Below are 22,917 nucleotides of genomic sequence, written 5' to 3'. Positions count from 1 at the left end.
AGGAAGTAGATAATGTGAGTACAGGAATTTTGGATCTGGAAGCTGGGAAGCCTGGTGGTGATTTGGGTAGTTTGGAAAAGGCGCCAGTTCAGGGGTAACATGATAGTAACTGTTGGAACATGAATCCAAGCTGTGGCTGAACCTCCTGGCGTAGGCACAGATTTTGAAGCTGCCTTGATGAATTAGTCAGTGGTGGAAAGCATACTAGGCGACATGGGGAGCCAGGTAGTCCCCAGGTTTAGTCCATAATGATGAGAGTAGAACAGTAAGGAGGAGAAAGTTGGGCGAGATTGGAGGTAGTGAAAAGGAAGTCTAGAATGTTTCCCAAACTAATCTCCCTTCCCCCAGTAATTCATTTAGTTGTCCAACTTCATTCCATAAAGGATCTGAAGCAGCTTCCAGAACTCATTATGGAGTATTGTGATTAGTCTAATATTCTATTCAATTCAGGATTCATTTACAAGTCCCTTTTTCTTCAGCCCAAGCAAGTAATTGCTGTGATTTGCTGAGTGCTTTTTATGCACCAGGCTCTTGTTAGGCTCTTTAAACGTTAGCTCATTTGCTGCTCAGAAGTTTCCTTCTGTTTCCTTCTTAACACTTTTTTCTTGATTACAACAGTGCATGACTTGTAGAAGTTATTCAGTAAGTATATGACTGACAAAATATAATATATAATCATTGAAGAAACTTTAGAAAACAGAGGCAAAAAAGAAAGAAAGAATGTAATCCCCAAACTCAGTTAACAGTTGGGCCAGCCTTTGTATATATTTCCTTCTAGTCTTATTCTTTTGTCCTTAAAAAGTCAGTTTTCATAAACAGACATGCTGATCTTAGAACAGATGCCACCTTTTTTATTTTTTGAGTGTTTTAAAATTACAAAATCCTAGATATGAGCTTGTTGGGCCTTATTTGCCTCCTTCTCCTAAAAGCAGAGCGTACTCTGTCACTGTGTACCAGAGCAGACATCAGTCTTGGTGAGAAGATGCTAACCATGCTTCCCCCTCCTCCTCATGCCTCCAGGCCTGCTACGGCATCCTCAAGGTCCCAGAAGGCAGCTGGCTATGTCGTTCCTGCGTCCTGGGCATTCATCCGCAATGTCTGTTATGTCCAAAGAAAGGTGGGGCCATGAAAACTACCAGGACAGGGACTAAATGGGCTCATGTCAGCTGTGCCCTGTGGATTCCAGAGGTAAGAACTCATCCAGGCCTGTGAGCCCATTTGCTCCAAGGGGGCCCCTGTTTCTCCCCAGCATTCAGACCTGCTGGGGCTCCATGGAGATGCTTCGTGCCCATGTTTCTGAGGTGATAGTGCTTTCACTTGAGCTCCCTCACATTCTTCTCAGATGCAAGTGAGCAGGTAAGCCCGTGCCAATTAACATATAGGTGCGGAGACCAATGCTACTGGATAAATTCGTATGAGAAGAGAGGCACGAAAGACCAGGATGTGAGCAGATTTTTTTTCAAGGTGAAACTTAACCTTCTTTTTTTTAAGATTTTATTTATTCATTTGAGAGAGGGAGGAGCAGAGGCAGAGGGAGAAGCAGGCTCCGCACTGTGCCAGGAGCTCGATGCAGGACTTGATTCCAGGAGCCTGGGATCATGACCTGAGCTAAAGGCAGATGCTTAACTGACTGAGCCACCTAGGCGCCCAAGGCGAAACTTACCTTAAAATACCAAATATAGAGTGTCTGGTTTCATGAATTTTTACACCTATCTGTAACCACAACCCAGACCAAGACTTGGAACACCCCAAAAGTAGACACAGAACAACCCAAAAGGTTCCCTCATACCCACTTTTCAGTCCCTATCTGGGTCCCTATTTACCATTGCAGTTGCTATCACTGTAGATTAGTTAGTCTGTTTTTTAATTTCATATAAATGAAGTCATACAGTATGCACTGTTTTCTGTCTGCCTAGCACTCCATGTTGTAGTGTGTATCAACACTCACTCGTTTCTGTTTTTGAGTAGTATGCTGTTGTATGGATATACCATGATTTATTTATCCATTCTCCTTTGATGGGCATTTCAGTTGTTTCCAGTTTCAGGCTATTCCAAATTAGGCTAGCAATAGCTCTTTCACCCACTGCAATAATCACCCTTTGATTTTTTTTTTTAATTTTTTATATTTTTTAAATTTCTTTTCAGTGTTCCAGTATTCATTGTTTATGCAGCACACCCAGTGCTCCATGCAATATGTACCCTCCTTAATACCAACCACCCGGCTCCCCCAGCCTCCCACCCCCCACCCCTTCAAAACCCTCAGATTGTTTCTCAGATTCCACTGTGTCTCATGGTTCGTCTCCCCCTCCAGTTTTCCCCAATTCACTTCTATCCATCTCCCCACATCCTCCGTATTGTTCATTATACTCCACAAATAAGCAAAACCATATGCCCTTTGATTTTTGAAGCTCTTTTCAGAGCTTGGACTCAGTTTTGTCTAAGAGCCTCTTTATTCAAAATTCCATCGCTCATTATTTAATCTGGTCCTTCAGTTGCTGTTATCTTATAAGGGGCTCTGCGCACACTCAGTTGATTAAAGAGGGCTTCCAAACATTACTTGTCCTTACTTCTTACGGCTGTCTTTTTTCTTTAAACCGGCTTGAACATCCCACTCACATCCTCTTTCCCCAACCTCTATCTAAGCCAGCAAATTTGTTAGGCAGTTTAACTGCAGGGCAAGAGAGACTTCAGAATTCAGTTCATGGGAGAGCTGATGATACCGTATTGGTAATTCATCCCCCTTTTAAAACTTCCCTGGCTTTATTCTTGTTAATGGCACTTCCAGAGGAGTTAACTACTAAGAGTCAAGCTCAAGCACACAGAGTTAAACTGTCCACAATAAATACTATTGTATTCTTATGGATAGAGAAGTGTTTTTAAAAATAATTTGAGCAATGGTTTCTTTTTTGTACAAGACTGTCCAGCTTATAGACTGACGTGAACTCTTGGGTTTCTGGCCTGAGAGTAATTTCCTGCAGCAAATGCCCCAGCTAATAGAGCAGTCTCTCTCAGCATAATGAGTTTAGAACATGACTCCTGAAGAGTCCTTAGAAATAAAAGAAGTTTTCTTATCTATTGACTTTGTCTTAGGGTTTTCAGTACCTTTGGGGTTGCTCAAGATTGCTGTGATCTTTCTACTGTTGGTTTCTTGATGTGGGTAGAACTTGTACTAGTTTAACTAGCTTTATTCAGCAGTCTTTCTCTATTTGTTAAAGTTGTGGCTCTCTTAGAAACTCCTGTACACATTTGTAAGTGGGGGGACACTTTTTACCAGAAGTTGCCTAACCCCTTATTTTCCTATGGAAAAAAACACAAATGTTTTCCATCTTCTTTTAAAGCCTGCCTTTCCTTTCAGTTCTCTCCCAAAGTCTGATTTCACTTTGAAGCTACTTTGGCTGAAAGAGTAGAGCAAACTGATAACAGTTACATGATTTAAAAGGCTGTGGTTTGAAAATGTTATCATCCTCATCCTTCCTACTTATGTGCTCCAACCTCTTCATTGTCCAGATTGCTGCTACTTTCCAACAATGTCACGCTTCTTTGTAAACTGAAAGGATTGTCACTGCCTATTGTCTATCCTTAGTCGATTAAAGGACAAAACAAGGCATGTTGCACCATCTCTAACATATAATAGATGATAGATTTTGTGAAGGTTAATTCCTTTCCTTGGTGGCTTTCTTTGGTTCCCAAGTAAAGTGTAGATATCTTAGATTCATTAATGTATCCATTCTCCGTCTCCACCCCTGCCCTCTCATTCTGTATATGAATCATTTATATTACTGGAAATGATCAAAAGCCTGAGCGGTGGCTAGAGACAGGTTTTATTTATTCTTGGTTCCATAGTAACCTTCAGAGATGTGGCTTACCTCATTGTTTTGATGTTCTGAGCTTCATGTAATATCATTTGTGGTTTGCGAATGGTACTTCTGGAATGTCTTGGTGACTCTGCCTTATGGTGGTGTTTCATTTGTAGGTCAGCATTGCTTGTCCTGAGAGGATGGAACCAATCACAAAGGTCTCCCACATCCCACCCAGTCGATGGGCCTTAGTCTGCAACTTGTGCAAGTTGAAGACAGGGGCTTGTATTCAGGTAAGTCACCAAGAGAAGTGGTGGAGTGGGCTCCCACTGAATTGGCCAGACTCAAACTCCCAGTGCTAGTTGCCTCTTAACCGGAAGTTTACTCAGGAGGCTTCCCACTCATTCCTAGGTCTCTGCCATTGTACAGACCATTCCTGAAGCCATTTTTTTAGACATTGCCTCTGGATGCTTCGGCATAGGCCTTTCGTCCACAGTGGTAGTTAATCTCTGTCCTTTGCTGATGAATTAGGTGAGTTCCGAAGCTAGATGATACCATCCTGGGTAGAAACAAGCCATAACTAAAACAACCAGGCCCACGTTCCTGTGCAGCTCACCCACTAACTATGGATGGACTCACGTTTCAGGATGATTTAAGCAAAGACTCTGTTGCTGGACTAAGTACAGCTCATTTTGGTAGGGAAAGATGTAGCTAAATGTATAAATCCTGGTAGATAGGTTGAAAGTCATTCTCACAGACACACTTGTTGTATATGGTAGTGCAAGTAAAGTTTTCTGAGACATCTTGGGTACAGGAATTCAGCTGCATGAAGTGGAAGTAGTAGCTCCCGTACCCAACGGCAGCAGTTGGGGGATGGTGGATGAGACTGGGAAAGGCCAGTTACCTCTGGCAAAGGCAGAAGGGTTGACCCTTCTACTCTCCAGGCCTCCTGCATAGGAGGAGATACAGGTTGGTTAGAGTTAAGTTTGCCTGCTAAGGTTCTTCACAGAAAAGGAGCCATGTGATGTCATCACTTAGGGACATCTCTGGATGTTTCCTGAGGTTTCTTGCTGTCTGGCTCATCTTGTAGATTTCTTGCTACAGACCTGGGATCAACCACTCCTCCAAGTAAACATGGTTCTTTCGCTGAGAAATGGTACTTAAAGAATACAATCTGGACCGCAAAGACACTTTTAATTTTTTTTTAAAGTTTTTTTTTTAAGATTTTATTTATTTATTTGACAGAGAGAGATCACAAGTAGGCAGAGAGGCAGGCAGAGAGAGAGAGAGAAGGAAGCAGACTCCCTGCTGAGCAGAGAGCCCAATGCGGGACTCGATCCCAGGACCCTGAGATCATGACCTGAGCCGAAAGCAGCGGCTTAACCCATTGAGCCACCCAGGCGCCCAGACACTTTTAATTTTTTAAATTCATTTTTTACATCTGACAGAATTAGATATTTTGTCCTGCCTTTTTTTTTTTACTTTTTTCTTCCTACTGATGTTATTTAAGCACAGCAGTTACAAAGGAAAACAATTTAAGGGAACACTAATCCCACAGGATCTACTACCTTAACACATTGCCTGTATAGGTTTCCCTAAGTTCTATCCTGGTTGCTCCTCATATGTGAGCCTCTTGGGGACCAAGGTTGTGTCATTTTTCCTTGGATTTCCCCTACCACAAAGGGGAATGCCTGCCCATTTTCAGTGCTCAATTAGCGTTTATTAAATAAATACATCCATATTTAATTGTATCATAGATTTGTTTATAATATTTATTCTCCCCACTAATAAAATGAAATATTTTCCATGTTTTTATAATTATTAGCCATTTAAAAAATTGTTTTAAGTTATCTCTGTACCCAGTGTAGGGCTCAAACTCATGGCCCCAAGATCAAGGGTCTTATGTTCCACCGGCTGAGTCAGCCAGGCGCCCCATTATTAGCCATTTATAACAGCACATTGAACTTACATCCTTTGAGTTACTTACTTTAATTATTGTAGTACCTTCATTTTTCTCCCTATCTTTTCTGTTTTAAAGGATGATTTTTTTAGACTAGTTAATAAATGGCAGCATGACTGTGGTGAAAGAAAACACTAGCCTTGACCTTAGCAGACTCGAGTTTGCATTACAGCCCCACGTTACCACATTCTGCCACACTGTCTGAGTTATTTATCTGAGATTTATCTTCCCACATTCTGCCACACTGTCTGAGTTATTTATCTGAGATTTATCTTCCTTAGTAGACTGTAAGCTCAGATTGTTTCATCCTTAGATCCCCCACACCCCTGACATGGCGGACAGACAGTAAATAGTAGATTGATGGATGGACCGACAGATGGTTGGAGGAAGCATTCTGGAGTAGGTTTTTCATCTGCAGGGCAATAGTTCTAACTTTTATTACTTAGAGTATAGAGTCTGCATTTTTAAAGATCTTACCAAATTAAGACTCTTAAATGTTTTATTATAAAGAATTACATATATTCAACAAATATTTGAGTGCCTGGTTGTGTACCAGGAACTGTTCTAGACACTTGGGATTTATCAGGAAGCCAACAAAGAGCCTTCTGCTCTTTCAAACTTAACTTGGGTTTGAGTTGGGAGAAATAGAGCATAAGAAATAGATACTAAATGGTACATGAGAAAATAGGAAGTGCTATAGGAAGGAAAAACATGGAGTACGGTCAGTAGATGGGGAGTGTGGGTCAGGCGGCGTGCTTTACAGGTTTAAATAGAGTGGTCAGAGTAGGACTCATGGTAGAGGAGATATTTGAGGAAGGACTTGAAAGGAAGAGAAAACAATGCAGATATTTTGGGTAAAAAATATTCCCGGTAGAGGGATCAGCCAATGATCAGAGATAGGAGTGTGTCTGGCCTGTTTGAGTGACAGAAGGAGGCCAGTGAGTGAGGCTAGAATGGAGTGTGTGAGAAGAGACTATCAAGAGAGATCATATGGGAACTTGACTGGTTTAGGCAAGGGTTGGCGAGTTTTTTTCTGTAAACGGCCAGCAAATAAATATTTTAGGCTTTGCAGGTCATACATTCTGTGATACAACCACTCACCTCTGCCTTGAGCACAGAGACAGCCACAGGCAGTACTTAAGCAAATGGACATGGCTGTATTCCAGTTAAACGTTACAGACTCTAAAATGCCGATTTCATGTTAGTTCACGTGTCATGAAGTATTTTTATTTTTTACATCATTTAAAAATGTAAAAAGAGCCTTAGTTCCCATTCTGAGCTCTTGGGCCACACAAAGACAGCTGCTGCATTTGCTCTGCAGGCCATAGTCTGCCAGTCCCTGATGCAGGGCTTCCAACGTCCTTATGAGAGCTTTTGTTTTTACTCTCAGTTTAAGGGGGAGCCACTGATGGGCTTTGAGCAGGCAAGTGACATGATTTGACTTGTGTTTGTAAGAGAATCAGTCTATAGAATGATATGATGTCTAATCGCTTCAAAATCATCTGGGGGCAAGCTACTATAGGGGTTAAAGATGAAACAAGATTGGTCACACATTAATTACTATTGAAGCTGGCTGATGGCTATATGGAGGTCACGATTAGTATTCTCTGTGCTGTTACATAGGTTTTTTGGTTTGCTTTTTTAAAGATTTTATTTATTTATTTGACACACAATGAGAGAGCACAAGTAAGCAGAGTGGCAGGCAGAGGGAGAGGGAGAATCAGGCTCTCTGCTGAGCAGAGAGCCCAACATGGGGCCTTATCCCGGGAACCTGGGACCATGACCCTAGCCAAGGTAGCTGTTTAACCAACTGAGCCACCCAGGTGCCCCTGTTATATAGGTTTTTAAATTTCCATGGTAAATGGTTAAAATCAAAAATAAGCCTTGGCTGCTGTATTTAGAATAGGTTGGGGGTGGTTAGAAATAGGAAAAGCAGCTAAGAGGCTATTCTAGTAATCCTTGAGAGAGGGTGGTGGCTTTGACTGGAGTAGTAGCTCTGAAGATAGTGAAAAGTGATGAAATTCTGGATGAATCTTGAAGGTAGAGCCAACAGGATTGACTGTGAATCAGATATGAGGTGTGAGAGAAAGATAGGCGTTGGAGATACCTCCAGGTTTGGGGCCCAAATAGTGGGAAGGATGAAGGTGCCATAAACTAAATAGAGAAATTTGCAGAACAACAGATTTGGGGGAAGAGCTGATGAGTTCTGTTTTAGACATTTAAGTTTGAGATGTCTATTTGACATCCTAGTGGAAATGCCAGAAGCTGGCAGCTATCTGTGTGAGTTTGGAGTCTGGGAGAAGCCCCGGACTGCAGACACACACATTTGGGAGCCACTGGCCTAGAGATGGCTTTAGCCTGGACTGGGTAAGATCACCGAGTGAGTGAGTGTAGATAGAACAGTACCAAGCAGTAGGCCTGGAAGCACCGCAGCATGACAAAGTCCAGCAGAATAGGAAGAAGCAGCAAGAGGAGACCGTGAGGAAGCCAGGAGGAAAACTAAGAGTATGTAGCAGCTTAGAACTCAAGAGAAGAGGCATTTCAAGGAGAAGGAAAAGATCAGTGGTGTAAAGATGCTGCTGAAGATGAGGAGGAGAGACTGAGCCCTGAATTGAGCAGTGTGATTATTGGTCATTGGGAGGAACCATTTAGGTGCACTAGTGATGGCAAAAGCTGCATGGCCAGTGGTCAGGATGAAGAAGGGAGTAAAACAGTTCAGAAAAGTGAGGTAAAGAGGTCTTGTCTTCAAGATGGTGGAAATACCAAATGCAAGTACACTTGTTAGCGCGTGGGACGTCGCAGTATGCATGAAAGGGAGTGACCCGATGGAAAGGAAACACTGCTGGAGTGAGGTTTTCAGGAGTTGGGAGAGGGTGGGTGAAGCGCACGGTGAGCGGTGGCCAGGACAGGAGCCCCGAAGGCAGAGTGCAGGTGCAGAGTGCTGGTGCGGACCGCAGAGGCGCTCTATCGATTGTTTTCGGTTCCTCGGTGAGGTAGGAAGCAGGACCATCAGCTGAGAGGGAGGCCCAGAGGTCTGAGGAGAGGCGTTGAGACCATTTCGTGGTTTGAGGAGGTGCAGTGCGAGTGCCAGCGTGTATTGAAGACCCTCCCCCTCGGGTGAAGGGGGACTGAACGTCAGGTGACCTTCTGAAGTGTGTGATTCTTTTCTAACCTATCTTCTACTTATACTAATAGAGTGGCATTTGTTTTCCATGGTTGATACCTAGTTTTCCTGTGGGAAAACAGACCCAAACCTTTTTCTTCCTTTTAAACTACCACAAAGGAAAGTTAATTCCAAACTCATTAGTAATTTGACATCTTGTTCCCTCTATATGAATCAAAAACATAGTAAACAAATATAGTAATTCAGTAGGGGTCAAGTTTTATTAGCGTCATTGTTCTTGGGGGGTTATTTTAAGTCTTTGTGGCTAGTAACCTATTCGGGGTATTTTGTTTTATTAAGTCTTTATGGATCTCTTAACTATTTGTGAATTGTGTTTATTCTTCCTGTTTCCCAGCAGTGGGAATACTTGTATCTGTCTTCTTTTGATTTGGGAACATTTGCTGAGGAAAGATAGAATCCACTGCTGGTGGGTTTGGGGTCTAAACACAGCCAGTGTCTACATCTTCCATACCTGGGAGCTAGAACATTTCTCCTGAGCATGAAGTCTTCTGATAATCCTGAACTAGATCATAAAGACAGGGTTCAAATGAGATGCCCCAGACATCTCTGGATTTTGCCTAGACTTTGGCCACAGTCCCTCTAACTGTCAGCTTTCCAGAATTCCTGTAGGGTCCTTATATGTCTTATGTTCAGGCTGCACTCAACCTAGGTCCAGAGTCTTTAGATTTTCCTTGAGAAGAAAGAACACTGGTTAAGAATATGAGCTTTGGGGGTGCCTGGGTGGCTCAGTGCATTAAGCCGCTGCCTTCGGCTCAGGTCATGGTCTTGGGGTCCTGGGATCGAGCCCCACATCGGGCTCTCTGCTCAGTGGGGAGCCTGCTTCCCTCTCTCTCTCTCTCTCTGCCTGCCTCTCTGCCTACTTGTGATCTCTACCTGTCAAATAAATAAATAAATAAAATCTTTAAAAAAAAAAAAGAATATGAGCTTTGGGGGCACCTGGGTGGCTCAGTGGGTTGGGCCTCTGCCGTCAGCACTGGTCATGATCTTGGGGTCCTGGGATCAAGCCCCACATTGGGCTCTCTGCTCAGCGGGGAGCCTGCTTCCTCCTCTCTCTGCCTGCTAGTGATCTCTGTCTGTCAAATAAATAATAAAATCTTTTTTAAAAATTAATGTGGTAAAGGGCTTGGCACAGTGCCTAACACTGAGTAAATACTCAGTAAATGTTAGCGGTAATAGTAGTTGTACTTATTTTAAATTATTCATATTATTATTCCTTGGAGTCTGTTGGACTTTGCTGGTGGGAAACTTTAGCATTTATCCAGCCAAACTGAGTAGAATCATCAAATATTTGGAAGTAGAGAAGTGTCCCTTTTGAAAGTAGAGGGATGTGGGCATATTTGAAGTCACATGCAAGTGGATTGAAGTCAGGGTAAATCAGTGGGCTGCTATGAGTTTACTGTTAGGCTAATAGGAGTTTGATGATGAGGAAATTGAACTTCTTTAAAAACAAATGGAAATCTTCAACAAGTGGCAAAATGCAAGTATGCCTACCAGTGACTGTGGTTAATATTTTTTCATATATTCCAAATTTTGTCAGTACAGATTGTTCTGGTTCTAAGGCATTTCTGGTCCCTGTCTTCAGGAGTTTGTAGTCTATTAAGGGAGGCTGGATATAAACCTGGGAAAAGTTAAATAACACTGAAGTGACATCTGCCCTCCAACCTTGCAGACCCTTAGGGATGAGAGGTCAGAAAGGCTGGTGGCCACTGTGGGTGCTGGAGTTTTAAGTATACAATGGCTGGAGTAGGTTTTGTAGGCTGCTTGAACCATTTGTGACATTGTGTCAGTGACAGAGTTTTGAGAAAATTGCTATGATACCACCCAGTTGTCTCTTTACGTATTATTTGGGATTAAAGACAACCAAATGGACACTCTCCTGCAGTGGGACAGGAACTTCTGAGGACATGTGCACCAGGCTCTTGCTGTTCCAGGCATGTGCCATTCCCTTTTTAGGAGGACACACTATTTGGGAGGGGGGTGACAAAATATCTCTTAATTCCTTTATTTTCTCTAATTTCTGAAGAATATATAGAATATTATTCTCCCCCCTCCCTTTTAAAATAAATAAATAAACCATAGTGAAATACTGCTTCATACTCACTAGGGTGATAATAATCAAAAAGGCTGGCAATAACAATTATTGGCGAGAATGTGGAGGAATCAGAACCCTTGTTCTTTGCTGGTGGAAATGTAAAACATGCAGGCACTGTAGAAACCAGGTAGACAATTCCTCAACCGGTTAGATGTAGAATCACCATATGGCCCAGCAACTGCACTTCAAAGTATACACCTGCAGTTTGCGAGGTGTCCAGGACCACGTTCGGGTTCAATAATTCACTAGAAGGACTCACAGAACTCAGAAAAGTCATTGTACTCGTGGTTACGGTTTATTACAGTCAAAGGATGCAGATTAAAAATAGCAAAGGGAAGAGGCACATAGGGCAGGGTCTAGGAGGGACCAGGCATGGAGCTTCCAGTTGTCCTCCCCAAGCAGAGTCTTGTGGACACTGTTTATTTCTCCCACCAATGATGTGTGATAATACACAGAGTATTGCCAAACAGGGAAGCTCAGCTAGGGTCTTAGCGTTCAGAAATTTTATCAGGAGTTGGTGGCTTAGACACAGCTGACCACCCTCATGGCTAACTATAGTTTCCAGTTCCTCCAGAGGTCAGGCTGATCCCACGTGACCCAAAGCCTCCACCATAAATCACGTTGTTTAGCATAGACTATCTGACATGGCCAAGGACCCCAGATAAACAAAGACCCTCTTATCAGGACATTCCAGAGGCTTAAAGGTTACCTCTTAGGAGCTTGGGGGCACAGGGCCAACCTTTCTTTGGGCAAGGTTAATCCCTTAATGCCCCTTACCCAAGAGAAATGAAAACATATGTCCACACAAAAACTTGTACACAATGCTCACGGCAGCATTATTTCATAATAGCCAAAAAGTGGAAACAACTCAAATGTCCATCAAGTGATGAATGGATAAACAAATGTGGTATAACCATACAGTGGAACGTTATTTGGCACATTTTTAGAAGAATGAAATTCTGACATATGCTACAACACGGTTGGACCTTGAGAACATGATGAGTGAAAAAAAAAACAGACAAACATGCCACATGTTGTATGATTTCTCCTATATGAGATGTCCAGAATAGACACATCTTCAGAAACACAGAAGTTAAATTAGTGGTTGCTTGACACCAGGATTGGAAACAGCAAGTGACTATAGGTAGGCAGGAGATTTCTCTTTTGGGGTGATGAAATGTACTGGAATTATGTACTGGTGATGGTTGCAAAACTCTGTAAACATACTAAAACTGTTGAAATGTATACTTAAAATTGGTGACTTTTATGGCACATAAACTATATCTCAATAAACCTCTTATTGTTTTTAAAGATTTTATTTATTCATTTGACAGACAGAGATCACAAGTAGGCAGAGAGGCAGACAGAGAAGGTGGGGGGAAGCAGGCTCCCCGCTGAGCAGAGAGCCTGATGCAGGGCTCGATCCCAGAACCCTGAGATCATGACCTAAGCTGAAGGCAAGAGGCTTAACCTACTGAGCCACCCAGGCCCCCAATAAACCTCTTATTTTAATGGTTATCATCATACCTCCTCTGTCACCTTAAGTGGTTACAGTAGAAATAAATGAGATGTATATAAAGGCATTTTGTTTACTAGAATGTTCCAAGTATATGTTTTTGGAGAAAAGTAAAGAGGTATTTGATTGGCACCAAAACATGCATGGCATTTCTCCTTTACCATCAAAATATATAGACCTTCAGCTATAAATATCATAGAATGACCTTTTTTTTGCAATTGAATGGATTTTATGGCAGAGTTTCCTAAGGCCATTCCATTTTTCATCCAAGTACACAACTTTTATTTTTAGTAACTTATAGTTAAGTCTCTACATATGTCTATAAATTTGACCTGAGGTGGTTTGGTTTTGGCTTCCATTTTTTAAAGATTTTATTTATCTGAGAGAGAGACAGAGCATGGTGGAGGGAGGAGGCAGAGGGAGAGGGAAAAGCAGACTCAACACTGAGTGAGGGAGCCTGATATAGGGCTTAATCCCAGGACCCTGAGATCATGATCTGAGCTGAAGGCAGATGCTTAACACCTGAGCCGCCCAGGCACCCCTAGCTTCCTATCAGTAGTAGTTTTCCTATTCCCCTTGAATAGGAAACAGTCCTTTTGCTTTCTCCTCTCATATTTTTATCAGTTACTAAATAGCAAAAGAGCATTATCCCCAACACTTTTAATCTTTTGCTAAAGAACGCCTTTTGCTATGTGTTCTCTAAATGACTGGCTAGTTTCTTAGCCAAGTGATAACAAAAGGGGTCCAAATAAAAGTACATTTTTGGCTTTCATTATCCTCATTTTCATGAGGTTTTGCAAATACATGGACATTTTAAGGATACCGATTTCAGTGTAAGGTAACAGACTTCTCCAGTAGAGCTGTCCAAAGCTGGGGTGGGCTGTCTCAGGAATGTAGTTTAAGTAGCTAGATTATCACTTGCTTGAAAAGTGGAAGGAATTGAGGGGAGTGGGCAGCAGAGGTAGAACTTCAGGTACTCTACAAGGAAGGACAAGCAATAATAAATGTGAGGCTGGATAAGATAATCTTAGAATTATATTTCATCTCTGGAATTCTCTGTCCTGTAAAATTAGCCAAAATGGAATCTGTCCCCTAAAGCTTTGAAGGTTGCCAGTGTTATCTTAGGTGTTGAATTTCTCCATCTATTATAAGGAGACCTGTCGGGGTTTGCATTTTTTTTAGTCTTTACTCGTATCCAAGGTTATTTCCTATTTTTAGTCATCAAAAACCCAGCATATAGGCAATTGAACAGTCTGCCACCCAGATGCAGGCTTCCAAAAGAGTTGAGATTTGGCTTTCACCATGGAAATTCCCACTGTTTTTAGAAACAAATTCTCCGCTGCTTTCCCTCCTTCCTCTGTGTAAGCATATACATGCACCCATGCATTTAAAGGTCTTTGGAAGGAAAGCTGTAGCATTGTAATCAGAACACATGGTAATTAAGACAAACTGGAAATCAGGGGTATGTCCCAGGCCAGCTTCTTCCTCCTCTGCCACCCTGCAAATGAATCCTCAGTGCATGCTGCTTAACAGAGGTATTATGTCGATGAACAGCAGAATGTTATAAACTTAATCTCAGATTGTCTGTAGGCCTAACTTCCCATAGAACTTTCTGTAGTGGTGGAAACCTGTGCTGTCCAGTATGGTTGAAATGTGGCTCATGTGACTGAAGAATTGAATTTTTAATTGTATATAATTTTAATATAAGTTTGAATAGCTACTTGTGGCTCATTGGCCACCATGTTGGACAGCACCCCTCCATAAGAACAATTTCAAGATGTTAGACTATGTCGGTATTGGAGATCCTCTGGCCTTTTTAGAACCAGCAGATGCTCTGGCAATAGTACTGACTTTTGTTTTTTCTATTGTTTATTTAGAAGCTTTTCTTTTCTTTTCTTTTTTTAAGAAACATTTCTTGAGCACCTGCCTGTTCAAAAGTTGATAGCAATGCAAAGATGAATGTCACAGCTTCTGTCTTTAAGAGCTCTAGTCAGGGATTTTTGACCTTTACTCTACTGTAGGTACAGTGCGAAAAGTACCATTAGAGAAACACATAATAAGGGGATGTGGGGGGCACAGAGAAGGTACAGCACGACTCTTCAGAAAGGGGTCAAGGAAGACCTTTCAGAAAAACTTAGTGCTTGATTGAAATCTTAAAGGACAGTTAGAATTTTTTTGTTTTTGTTTTTGCCTCTGTTCTTTCGGTTTTCTATGCAAGCAGATTTCCTCAGTTACTTGTAAAGCAACTGTCATAGTCAATTTAGGACCAGTTTTCTCCCTGCCTTTGCTTTGCTTCCTGTGAGATCTCATTTGAAGCCCAGGGTTATTGTGTTGCCCTCCCCCTGCACCCAGCCCTGCTGCCTTAACACATCTTTTCTTCCCACAGTGCTCTGTGAAAAGCTGCATCACTGCCTTCCATGTCACCTGTGCCTTTGAGCACAGCCTAGAGATGAAAACCATCCTAGATGAGGGGGATGAAGTGAAGTTCAAGTCATATTGCCTCAAGCACAGCCAAAATAGGCAGAAACTCGGGGACACCGAGTACCCCCTACACAGGTCTGCAGAGCAGAGCCAGTCCAAAAGCGAGAAAACCAGCCTGCGAGCACAGAAGCTTCGGGAGCTGGAGGAAGAGTTCTATTCCCTGGTCAGCGTGGAAGATGTGGCCTCAGAGCTGGGGCTGCCCACACTAGCCGTGGACTTCATCTACAACTACTGGAAACTGAAGCGGAAAAGTAATTTCAATAAGCCATTATTTCCTCCGAAGCAGGATGAAGAAAATGGCCTGGTGCAGCCAAAAGAGGAGAGTATTCATACCCGCATGAGAATGTTTATGCATCTACGGCAAGACCTAGAGAGGGTAAGGTGATCAGCTGTGGTTACTGTTTAGGTTTCGGTCTGTGTAGAAATAGAGGCCCTGCTTCCATTTTGTCTCTTGTTTTCTAAAGGTCAGCTTATTTACAGTGTGGACTTCTGTGTCCGTACTTATCTTCTGATTGCACTGTGGCCCCAAACACAAGACTCTGTTTCAATTTTTGACAGGCAATTTCGGGAGAATTAGAAAGCCCTCACTTACATATGAACCTTATATCTGAAATAAATTCTCATTTGGTTTAGTTTTTATTCACTGTTGAGCCTAAATTGGCTCAGCTATATTTTACTGACACATGAGACTATGGGCTGCCGAAAGAATGAATTTTGTGGAGGAAAGAACTAGATCAGTTTCTCAGGCTTGGCATTGCTGACATTCTGGCTGGATGGTTCTCGTTGTGGGAGACCATCCTTTGTCGTGGGGGATGCTGTAAGGTCCACAGCAGCATACCTGGCCTCCTCCCAGTAGCAGATTCCCGCCCGCAACATACCCAGCTGTGACAACCAAAAATGGTTCCAAATGGCCAAATGCCTCTTGGGGGGTCAAAAACTCCTCTGGTTGATACTCCACACCAGATAATTTGGCTTAACTCATTTATTCAAAGATAAGTTTGGGGGGCACCTGGGTGGCTCAGTGGGTTAAGCCTCTGCCTTCAGCTCAGGTCATGATCTCAGGGTCCTGGGATCGAGCCCCATGTCAGGCTCTCTGCTCAGCAGAGAGCCTGCTTTTCCCTCTCTCTCTGCCTGCCTCTCTGTCTACTTGTGATCTCTGTCTGTCAAATAAATAAATAAAATATTTTTTTTTAAAAAAGATAAGTCTGGCCCTGTGTTTACCCTAGAGAATTTTATAATCAAGTATAATTATAGAGATGTCTTGTTTTTCTCACTGCTACCAGAATTTGGAAGGCACTAGATCTGGCTCACTTTGGGAAATTTAACTCACACATCTATAGCACTTACTGTGTGGCAACACTGTTCTAAGCATTTCATAAATATTAACTCATTTAACCCTAACATGATGCCTGTGAAGAAAGTACTATTGTTAGCCCTATTTACAGATGAATAAACTGGGGCACAGGAAGGAAGGTAGGGTGATTTGTCTAAGTGGGGTGGGGAGTATGGGGGTGTGAGGATTGCACCATTGTGACTCAACTGTGGAGATTTGGCTAAGCTGGAGGTGTGAGCAAAAAAGCCACCTTCAGTCTTTCCAGCAGACCTTTATCCTGCTGTGCTGGTCCAGCACTCGTTAGAAAATTCTGGATCCAGCATCGCCATTGTTTTATTCATGGATCCAAAAGGAAGACTGAAATGTTAAATCCTCACCCGGTCTTCCCAGCGTGGCTGTGCCAGTAAACACTGAGCCCATCACACCGCAGGGAGAGTAGATTTCAGAAGGCCGCTCTGGAGGGTCTCCCTTGTGCCGCTGATTGATATGGGGCCCGTGATCCCCTGACTGATGTGCTCTGTGAATTCCTGTAGACTTCTGTGTTCTGTCTTCTCTCCTCACCCACCCTCATCCGTACCCTGCTTGATTTTAGTTGTCTTCATTTTAGCTAAACAATTTATAATTGTCAGTTTTACGTAACATGACAAAAATTTCTGTCTGCTCTGGGTTGGGCTTTCAGGTCCGAAATCTGTGCTACATGATAAGCAGGCGAGAGAAGCTGAAACTTTCACAGAACAAAATACAGGAACAGATCTTCGGTTTGCAAGTCCAACTTATTAACCAGGAAATTGCTGCAGGTAACCTTATAGTAAAGATGTCCTAATATAGACTCTGGTTACATCCTATTTTAACAATTTAAAATTTTATGTCAACTGTTTTACTTTAAAATGTTTTAAAATTCTTGTCGACAACATGGCCCATTTCACTGTTAACCTATGAGGCAAGCGATCCCAGGGTGGGGTTGGGGGACTTGCAGGTCTGGAGCAGATAATCTAGGTGTGAAGGAGATATCAAGGGCCACTGGTCAAAGCCATGAAAGTATTCTATAACCATCAGATTCATTTAGAAATCACTAGGAGAGGATCTAATCCTAGTTTCCAGAAAACGTTTAATTCCAAGGTTACTCGTCTTAACGATAGTCTGTTAAACCCTTAGCCAGTAGTTAGGAGATCTGGGTTCTGTCTCTAATTTACGATTATTTGTGGATTACCCCCTGTGAAGTAAGAACTGAGCTAGAGAGTAGAGCGGTCAGCAAGACCGAGTCCCTGCCTGTAGGATATGCTGCCCACTTGGTGAGAGAGACAGTGCCCTAAGCATGGGGAGCTTGGCTACAGTGACAGTCATGTTCGGTGACATTTGTAACCTCCTGGTACTATCCTTATTTAATACAGAGGTTGGTGGCAGAGCCTGGCCAACCAGGAGTCACTATGCAGGGTGCACAGAATCTAGCTCCAGCTAAGGGCCAGCCATAGAGTAAGAGTGACACCCAGAAATGAGATGTCAGGTAGGCCTCAAAGGCTCTGGGCTATTTGTAAGGACACAGCAGAATGGTATAGCAGGAGGGAGCAGGACTGCTCAGCCACAAAGTCACCAGGACAGACAAGACAAGAAAAACGAAAGGACAGCAGGGGTGGGGGCCCTGCATGCCAAGGAGATTGGCTGCTAGGCCACATGGCTTCTGATCGGTGGGAACCAGTTGCATCACTGCTTGTGCTACCAGCAGGCGGCAGCCCCCCCCTCCCCCGCCACCCAGGTGGAGATGGGAGCTGTCCATATTCACCATGCACCCTAAGGGAATACATCTTACCTGGGCACCTACTGGTTGTCCTCTCGTGGGCAAAGGTCAAGTCCCTGTGCAAGGAGGGGTTGTTCCGTGGTGCTTTTCTTGATTTCAGAGCATTCAAAGTAATAGAGAAAGGAAGATCTGTTCTAAATATGACCGTAGGATGACATAACCAGGTAACTGACGGCCAGTACTCCCCAGGCCAAGCCCAGGGCAGGCTGTGGGCGGGAATGCTGTGATTCTTTTCTGCTGGCCTTGCCGCTGCAGAACCTGCCCCACACCTCCATGATGGCCATTCACAGTCAGGAAATTACTTTAGGTTCAAGACCTAAAATACACCGAGAACCACCACCATTTCTACTATTGCTGGGATAAAACACATATTCACCTACTCTTCATCTGCCAAAGCGTTTGCTATGTCCTTGAGGGTTTATATTTGACTTGCTTTGGGAAGGGCAGGAGAGATTGGGAGCAGGGTCTGAAATGTTTTTCTAAGACACATCCTAAGTGCTGTGCGGTACTCACACGTGCATACACACACACACACACACACACAAATCGGCAGACCCTGTTCTAAACCATGGCTAGTGACATTCTTTTCAGAAACGGAGGGGGCAGAGCTGGGGCTACAGGAGGTGGCACACTCATCTTTGGGATCCCTTTACAGACTGGGAGAGCAGAGGGGAAGAGGCTAAGAGTCACACTGTGAACAATGGCATCGTTGAGTTTTCCAGCTTCTGTGCAGTGGTGCGAATCCATGGGCAGCCAGGGCTCGTCGGACATCTGGAATGGCAGCTACGGGGGCCTCTGGGCCACAGTGAGCACGCGCACCATTCTTTCAATCAGTTGTTAAAACGAATCTTTCTTTTCGCTCTCAGGACTTCCTTTGACAAATGCACCAGAAAACTCGTTGTTTTACCCACCACCGAGAATTACCTTAAAGTTAAAAATGCCCAAATCAGCTCAAGAAGACTGCCGAAACAGCTCCACAGAGCCTGATCCTGGAGCCCTGTCTCCTGCCAGCAGCTCCCCTGTTCACAGCGTAAGGAGCATGCAGGCACCTCAGGAGTCACTAGACATGAGAACGAAATCGTACCCGAGACATCCTCTAGAGAGCAAGAGTAACCGTCTGCTGGCCAGTCTCAGCCATCCGAGGAGTGAAGCGAAGGATCCCAGTCCTGCTTGGAGAGCTCCATCTCCAGAGTTCTATCACGGGCAGTCGCTGGGAAAGCCTCTGGTCCTTCAGGCTGCCCTGCATGGGCAGTCTTCCATTGGGAACGGGAAAAGTCAGCCTACCTCCAAGCTTGCCAAATCCAACGGCCTGGAGGGCAGCTGGTCTGGAGATGTCACCCAAAAAGACAGCTCGAGTGAGATGTTCTGTAACCAGGAGTCCATGCTCAGCTCCCACTTGGCCAGTCAGGGCCCCTTTAGAAAATCCACCATGGAACACTTTAGCAGGTCCTTTAAGGAGGCCACCAACAGGTGGGTGAGGACCACAGAGGACCTCCAATGCTGTGCAAAGCCAACTAAGAATATTAACCCCAAGGAGCAGCACTGGGGCAAGCAGCTTGTCAGGCGGTCTGCAGGGAGAGCTCCCTATCAGGAAAACGATGGGTATTGTCCAGATTTGGAGCTGAGCGATTCAGAGGCAGAAAGTGATGGGAATAAAGAGAAAGTCAGGGTCAGGAGAGTTAGCTCAGACAGGGAAAATCCTTCCCACGACTCTCGACGGGATTGCCACGGCAAAAGCAAGATGCATCCCCTTTCCCACAGTTCAATGCAGAGGTGATCAGCACCCTCCAAGAATAGCTTAATCTTTGCCTTTACCCCGTACACTGGGGAGAACCCCCACACCAAAAGGACTCTCGCATATGTTAGGAGGGATTGTAGTGAGAATAAAATGCTCCACGGTGAAGTGGGTTGCAGTTTTTGAAACAGTTTCAAGTCTAATTTTCACAAGCACATTATAAGAATTACAGATTATCCAGAAATTTTCCTGCCAGAGGCTGTTGAGAACAGCTGGGCCTAGAGTACTTGCTCAGTAAATACTTGGGGACAGCTCTCCAGTCACATTAACACATTGACGCACATACGTATTAAGAGTCCTTGCGTCCTTTATGGATTTGCAAGAGACCGTCATTATCAGACACTAAAACTACTTCTCTTTCGAACCTACAGCATGTGACTCTCAGAGCTCCTGTCTGTAGGCAGTTTCTAACTCCACTGGTATCTGGAAACCCGCTTCGGGCAGAGACCGGGGACCAACATCTCAGATACTGTCAGACTCACTACCCTCTTCCTTTGCTCTGCACAAGGTTGAGCTCCTTTCACAGTATCTTACTTACCAAGTCAATACTCCTAATGCTTCTAAGTGTCCAGTGCCTGTTCCTAGACCTGCTTGTTGGGGACGCACTTGTAACTCCTTCACCCGTCTAACAAGCATAAAAGGCTAACTTGTGGATAGTGTTTACAAAGGTACAAAAAAGTACTACTTCCAAGGAAAATGCTCTGATCCTCTCAGCTTAGGCATTTGTGAAGGATCCCAGAGCCTTTCCCAAAGTGAGACCAATTCTGGGGGATTTGTACCAGGTCAGGGTTTTTGTGTTACTGTTTTCAAATCAGTTTGACTTAAATAAGTTTGGCTGACAGTTTTTGTATACCTGCTTTAATGTTTATAAAATTTTTATTGAGGTATAATTAAAATATAGTAAAATGCACAGAGGTTAAGTATTCTTACCTGCTTTAATTTTGAAACAGATTTTTATTGTCAAACAGAATTTGAAAGCATGTGTTTAACACATGGATATAATTTAGCTTTCTACCAACTTTGAATCCGAGGCAGTTTCCCAAACAAAAAGGCTGGAGCCATTTTTCAGAAGTTGCTTATACCCTGTTCCCAAACGATCAGCCTTGATTAATTTCTGGGAGGAAGAGAATAATCACATGTGGGGGGGATAAAACGTGTCCTCTTCCCATTTAAAGAAGGGGGAAATGTTACAGGTTTTAAAATGTGAAGCCGACTATAGTTCTCTGCTCTTTTCTTCTTAGCCTTAAATTAATATTCTCTTCTAGTTTGGGAAAGCGTAGTGGGAGTTTTCAGACAAAAGAGGCCATTTTTAGATTTTCACATTGCTTGCTGGTAAACAGACAGCCCTGCTGCAGTAGGTGCCAGGCAGCCCGGGGCTCCTCCGCTCTCCACCGACATGGGAAACGCAGCCCTTTTCCTCTCCCCGCTTTCGTTCCTGCAGCCTTGTTCGTGGGTTCCGTGGCTTTTGCTCTGATCCTCCTTTTTGGAAAACTTCTGCATTTTTGCCTCCCGTTTGGCCACACCTTGCAAATGTTTCCTTTATGCCTGTGTACGCGTGTGAACACGCCGTAGCATGTGTCATAGGCATCCTGTGTTCTGTTCAGATGGAAACAGCAGTGAGTTATCCAAATGAGGAAGACAGTCTCCCGTATGTATGCACTGGGTTCCTGTGCTTTTTCTTTGAGTTCTCCTGGGGTGGCTATGAATTTGACGCCTTCCTGGGAATGACATTATAACGGAGCTGTGTTCTAAACTCCTTCTGTTCAAGGCCAGTACCACAGCCTGTGTCCTTTCATGCCTTTTGGTTCTGAGTGAGTGTGAGGAAAAGCAAACATTTGAAAAAGTGCTTCAGCCAAATTCCGTATGTAATGCCATGGGGAGAAGATTGACTAAAATCATTGCAGTCAGGGAAATATAGTTGTGATATTTTTACAGTATGTTCCTAAGTAAATGAAGGAGCCTTCAGCTGTGTACATTTCAACTGCCCCAAAATGTATTTGCTACATATTGCTGTTGTTTGAAGTATTACCTCTTAACCTTCTTTTGTTAATCTTTATTTCATTTTGTCTTATATAGTCCAGTTTTCCAAGATAAACTCGGTCTTTTTTCAAATGTCACCTTTTTACCAATACTTTTTCATTAAATTATGCAAACTGCTAACTGCTGCCAGTGTGATAATTTCTTAATTTGACATATGGGTTTTAGAAATTCTTACATATGTTCCTTTCATATTTAAAAAAATTTAAGCAACAAGGTGGTGGGGGGAAAGGACAGAGCGAGAGGGGGAGGAACTCAATGTTTAGAAGCACAGATTCATGATTCATGTCAATACCAGGGACCAAAGAGAATTCTGGGGCCTTGGACTCTACCCCAAAATCGTGATTTCATCAGGCTAGTAAGACAAAACCTTAGGATCATTTAAAATCACCGAGGAAATGGATCCTATCTCAAGTCGCAAAGTCCAAAGGGCTTAGATCAGGCATCACTTAAACATACACTCTTTTACATTATTCATTCTGTTTAGAGTCATGTGAGTATATTAATGCAGTACGGATTTTGTAGTGTCATGGGGGGACTCTGAGGGCATTTTAAACATTTTCATTATGTTTGAGAAATGTACTTACCAAAGGTCGTTGGGTAAATCAGTAGCGAAGATAGTTAATAGCTTAGGTTGTTTCTCTCCCCTTTCCTCCCTCCCCCTTCCCCACCCTCCCTCTCTGGGTCTCCCTCCCTCCCTCCCTCTCCTCCTCCCTCTCTCATTAATGGCTAACTCTACATTGTTAGCTAAGATGTTGGAGAACTGAAATTATAAATATGCCCTACTGTACCCAACAAAAGCTTTGGAGGTTTTTTTTTAAAGATTTTATTTATTTATCTGCGAGAGAGAAAGCAGGAGCAGTGGGGGTGGGGGGTGTTGCAGAGGGAGAAGCAGACTCCCGGATGATCAGGGAGCCCAGTGACACT

The 22,917-nt window shown here is 43.4% G+C and overlaps 1 protein-coding gene across 6 annotated transcripts in view; it reads left to right on the top strand.

Annotated features, from left to right (window-relative positions):
• The window catches only part of JADE3 (jade family PHD finger 3), a 133,436-nt gene extending 111,323 nt beyond the window's left edge, over positions 1-22,113 (top strand). For all 6 annotated transcript variants that reach the window (XM_082718195.1, XM_082718192.1, XM_082718193.1 and 3 more), the window contains 5 exons: positions 1,021-1,188; positions 3,974-4,090; positions 14,936-15,406; positions 17,043-17,160; positions 19,025-22,113. In XM_082718195.1, coding sequence (XP_082574321.1) covers positions 1,021-1,188; positions 3,974-4,090; positions 14,936-15,406; positions 17,043-17,160; positions 19,025-19,935 — 1,785 coding nt within the window. In that variant the 3' untranslated portion in view covers positions 19,936-22,113. The remainder of the gene's footprint in view (positions 1-1,020; positions 1,189-3,973; positions 4,091-14,935; positions 15,407-17,042; positions 17,161-19,024) is intronic.
• The last annotated feature ends 804 nt before the right edge of the window (positions 22,114-22,917 follow it).

Source organism: Mustela nivalis, assembly GCF_964662115.1.
Source record: "Mustela nivalis genome assembly, chromosome: X".
Taxonomy (NCBI): Eukaryota; Metazoa; Chordata; class Mammalia; order Carnivora; family Mustelidae; genus Mustela; species Mustela nivalis.
Note: the sequence above shows the minus strand (reverse complement) of the source record. Positions and strands in the feature narration are given on the sequence as shown.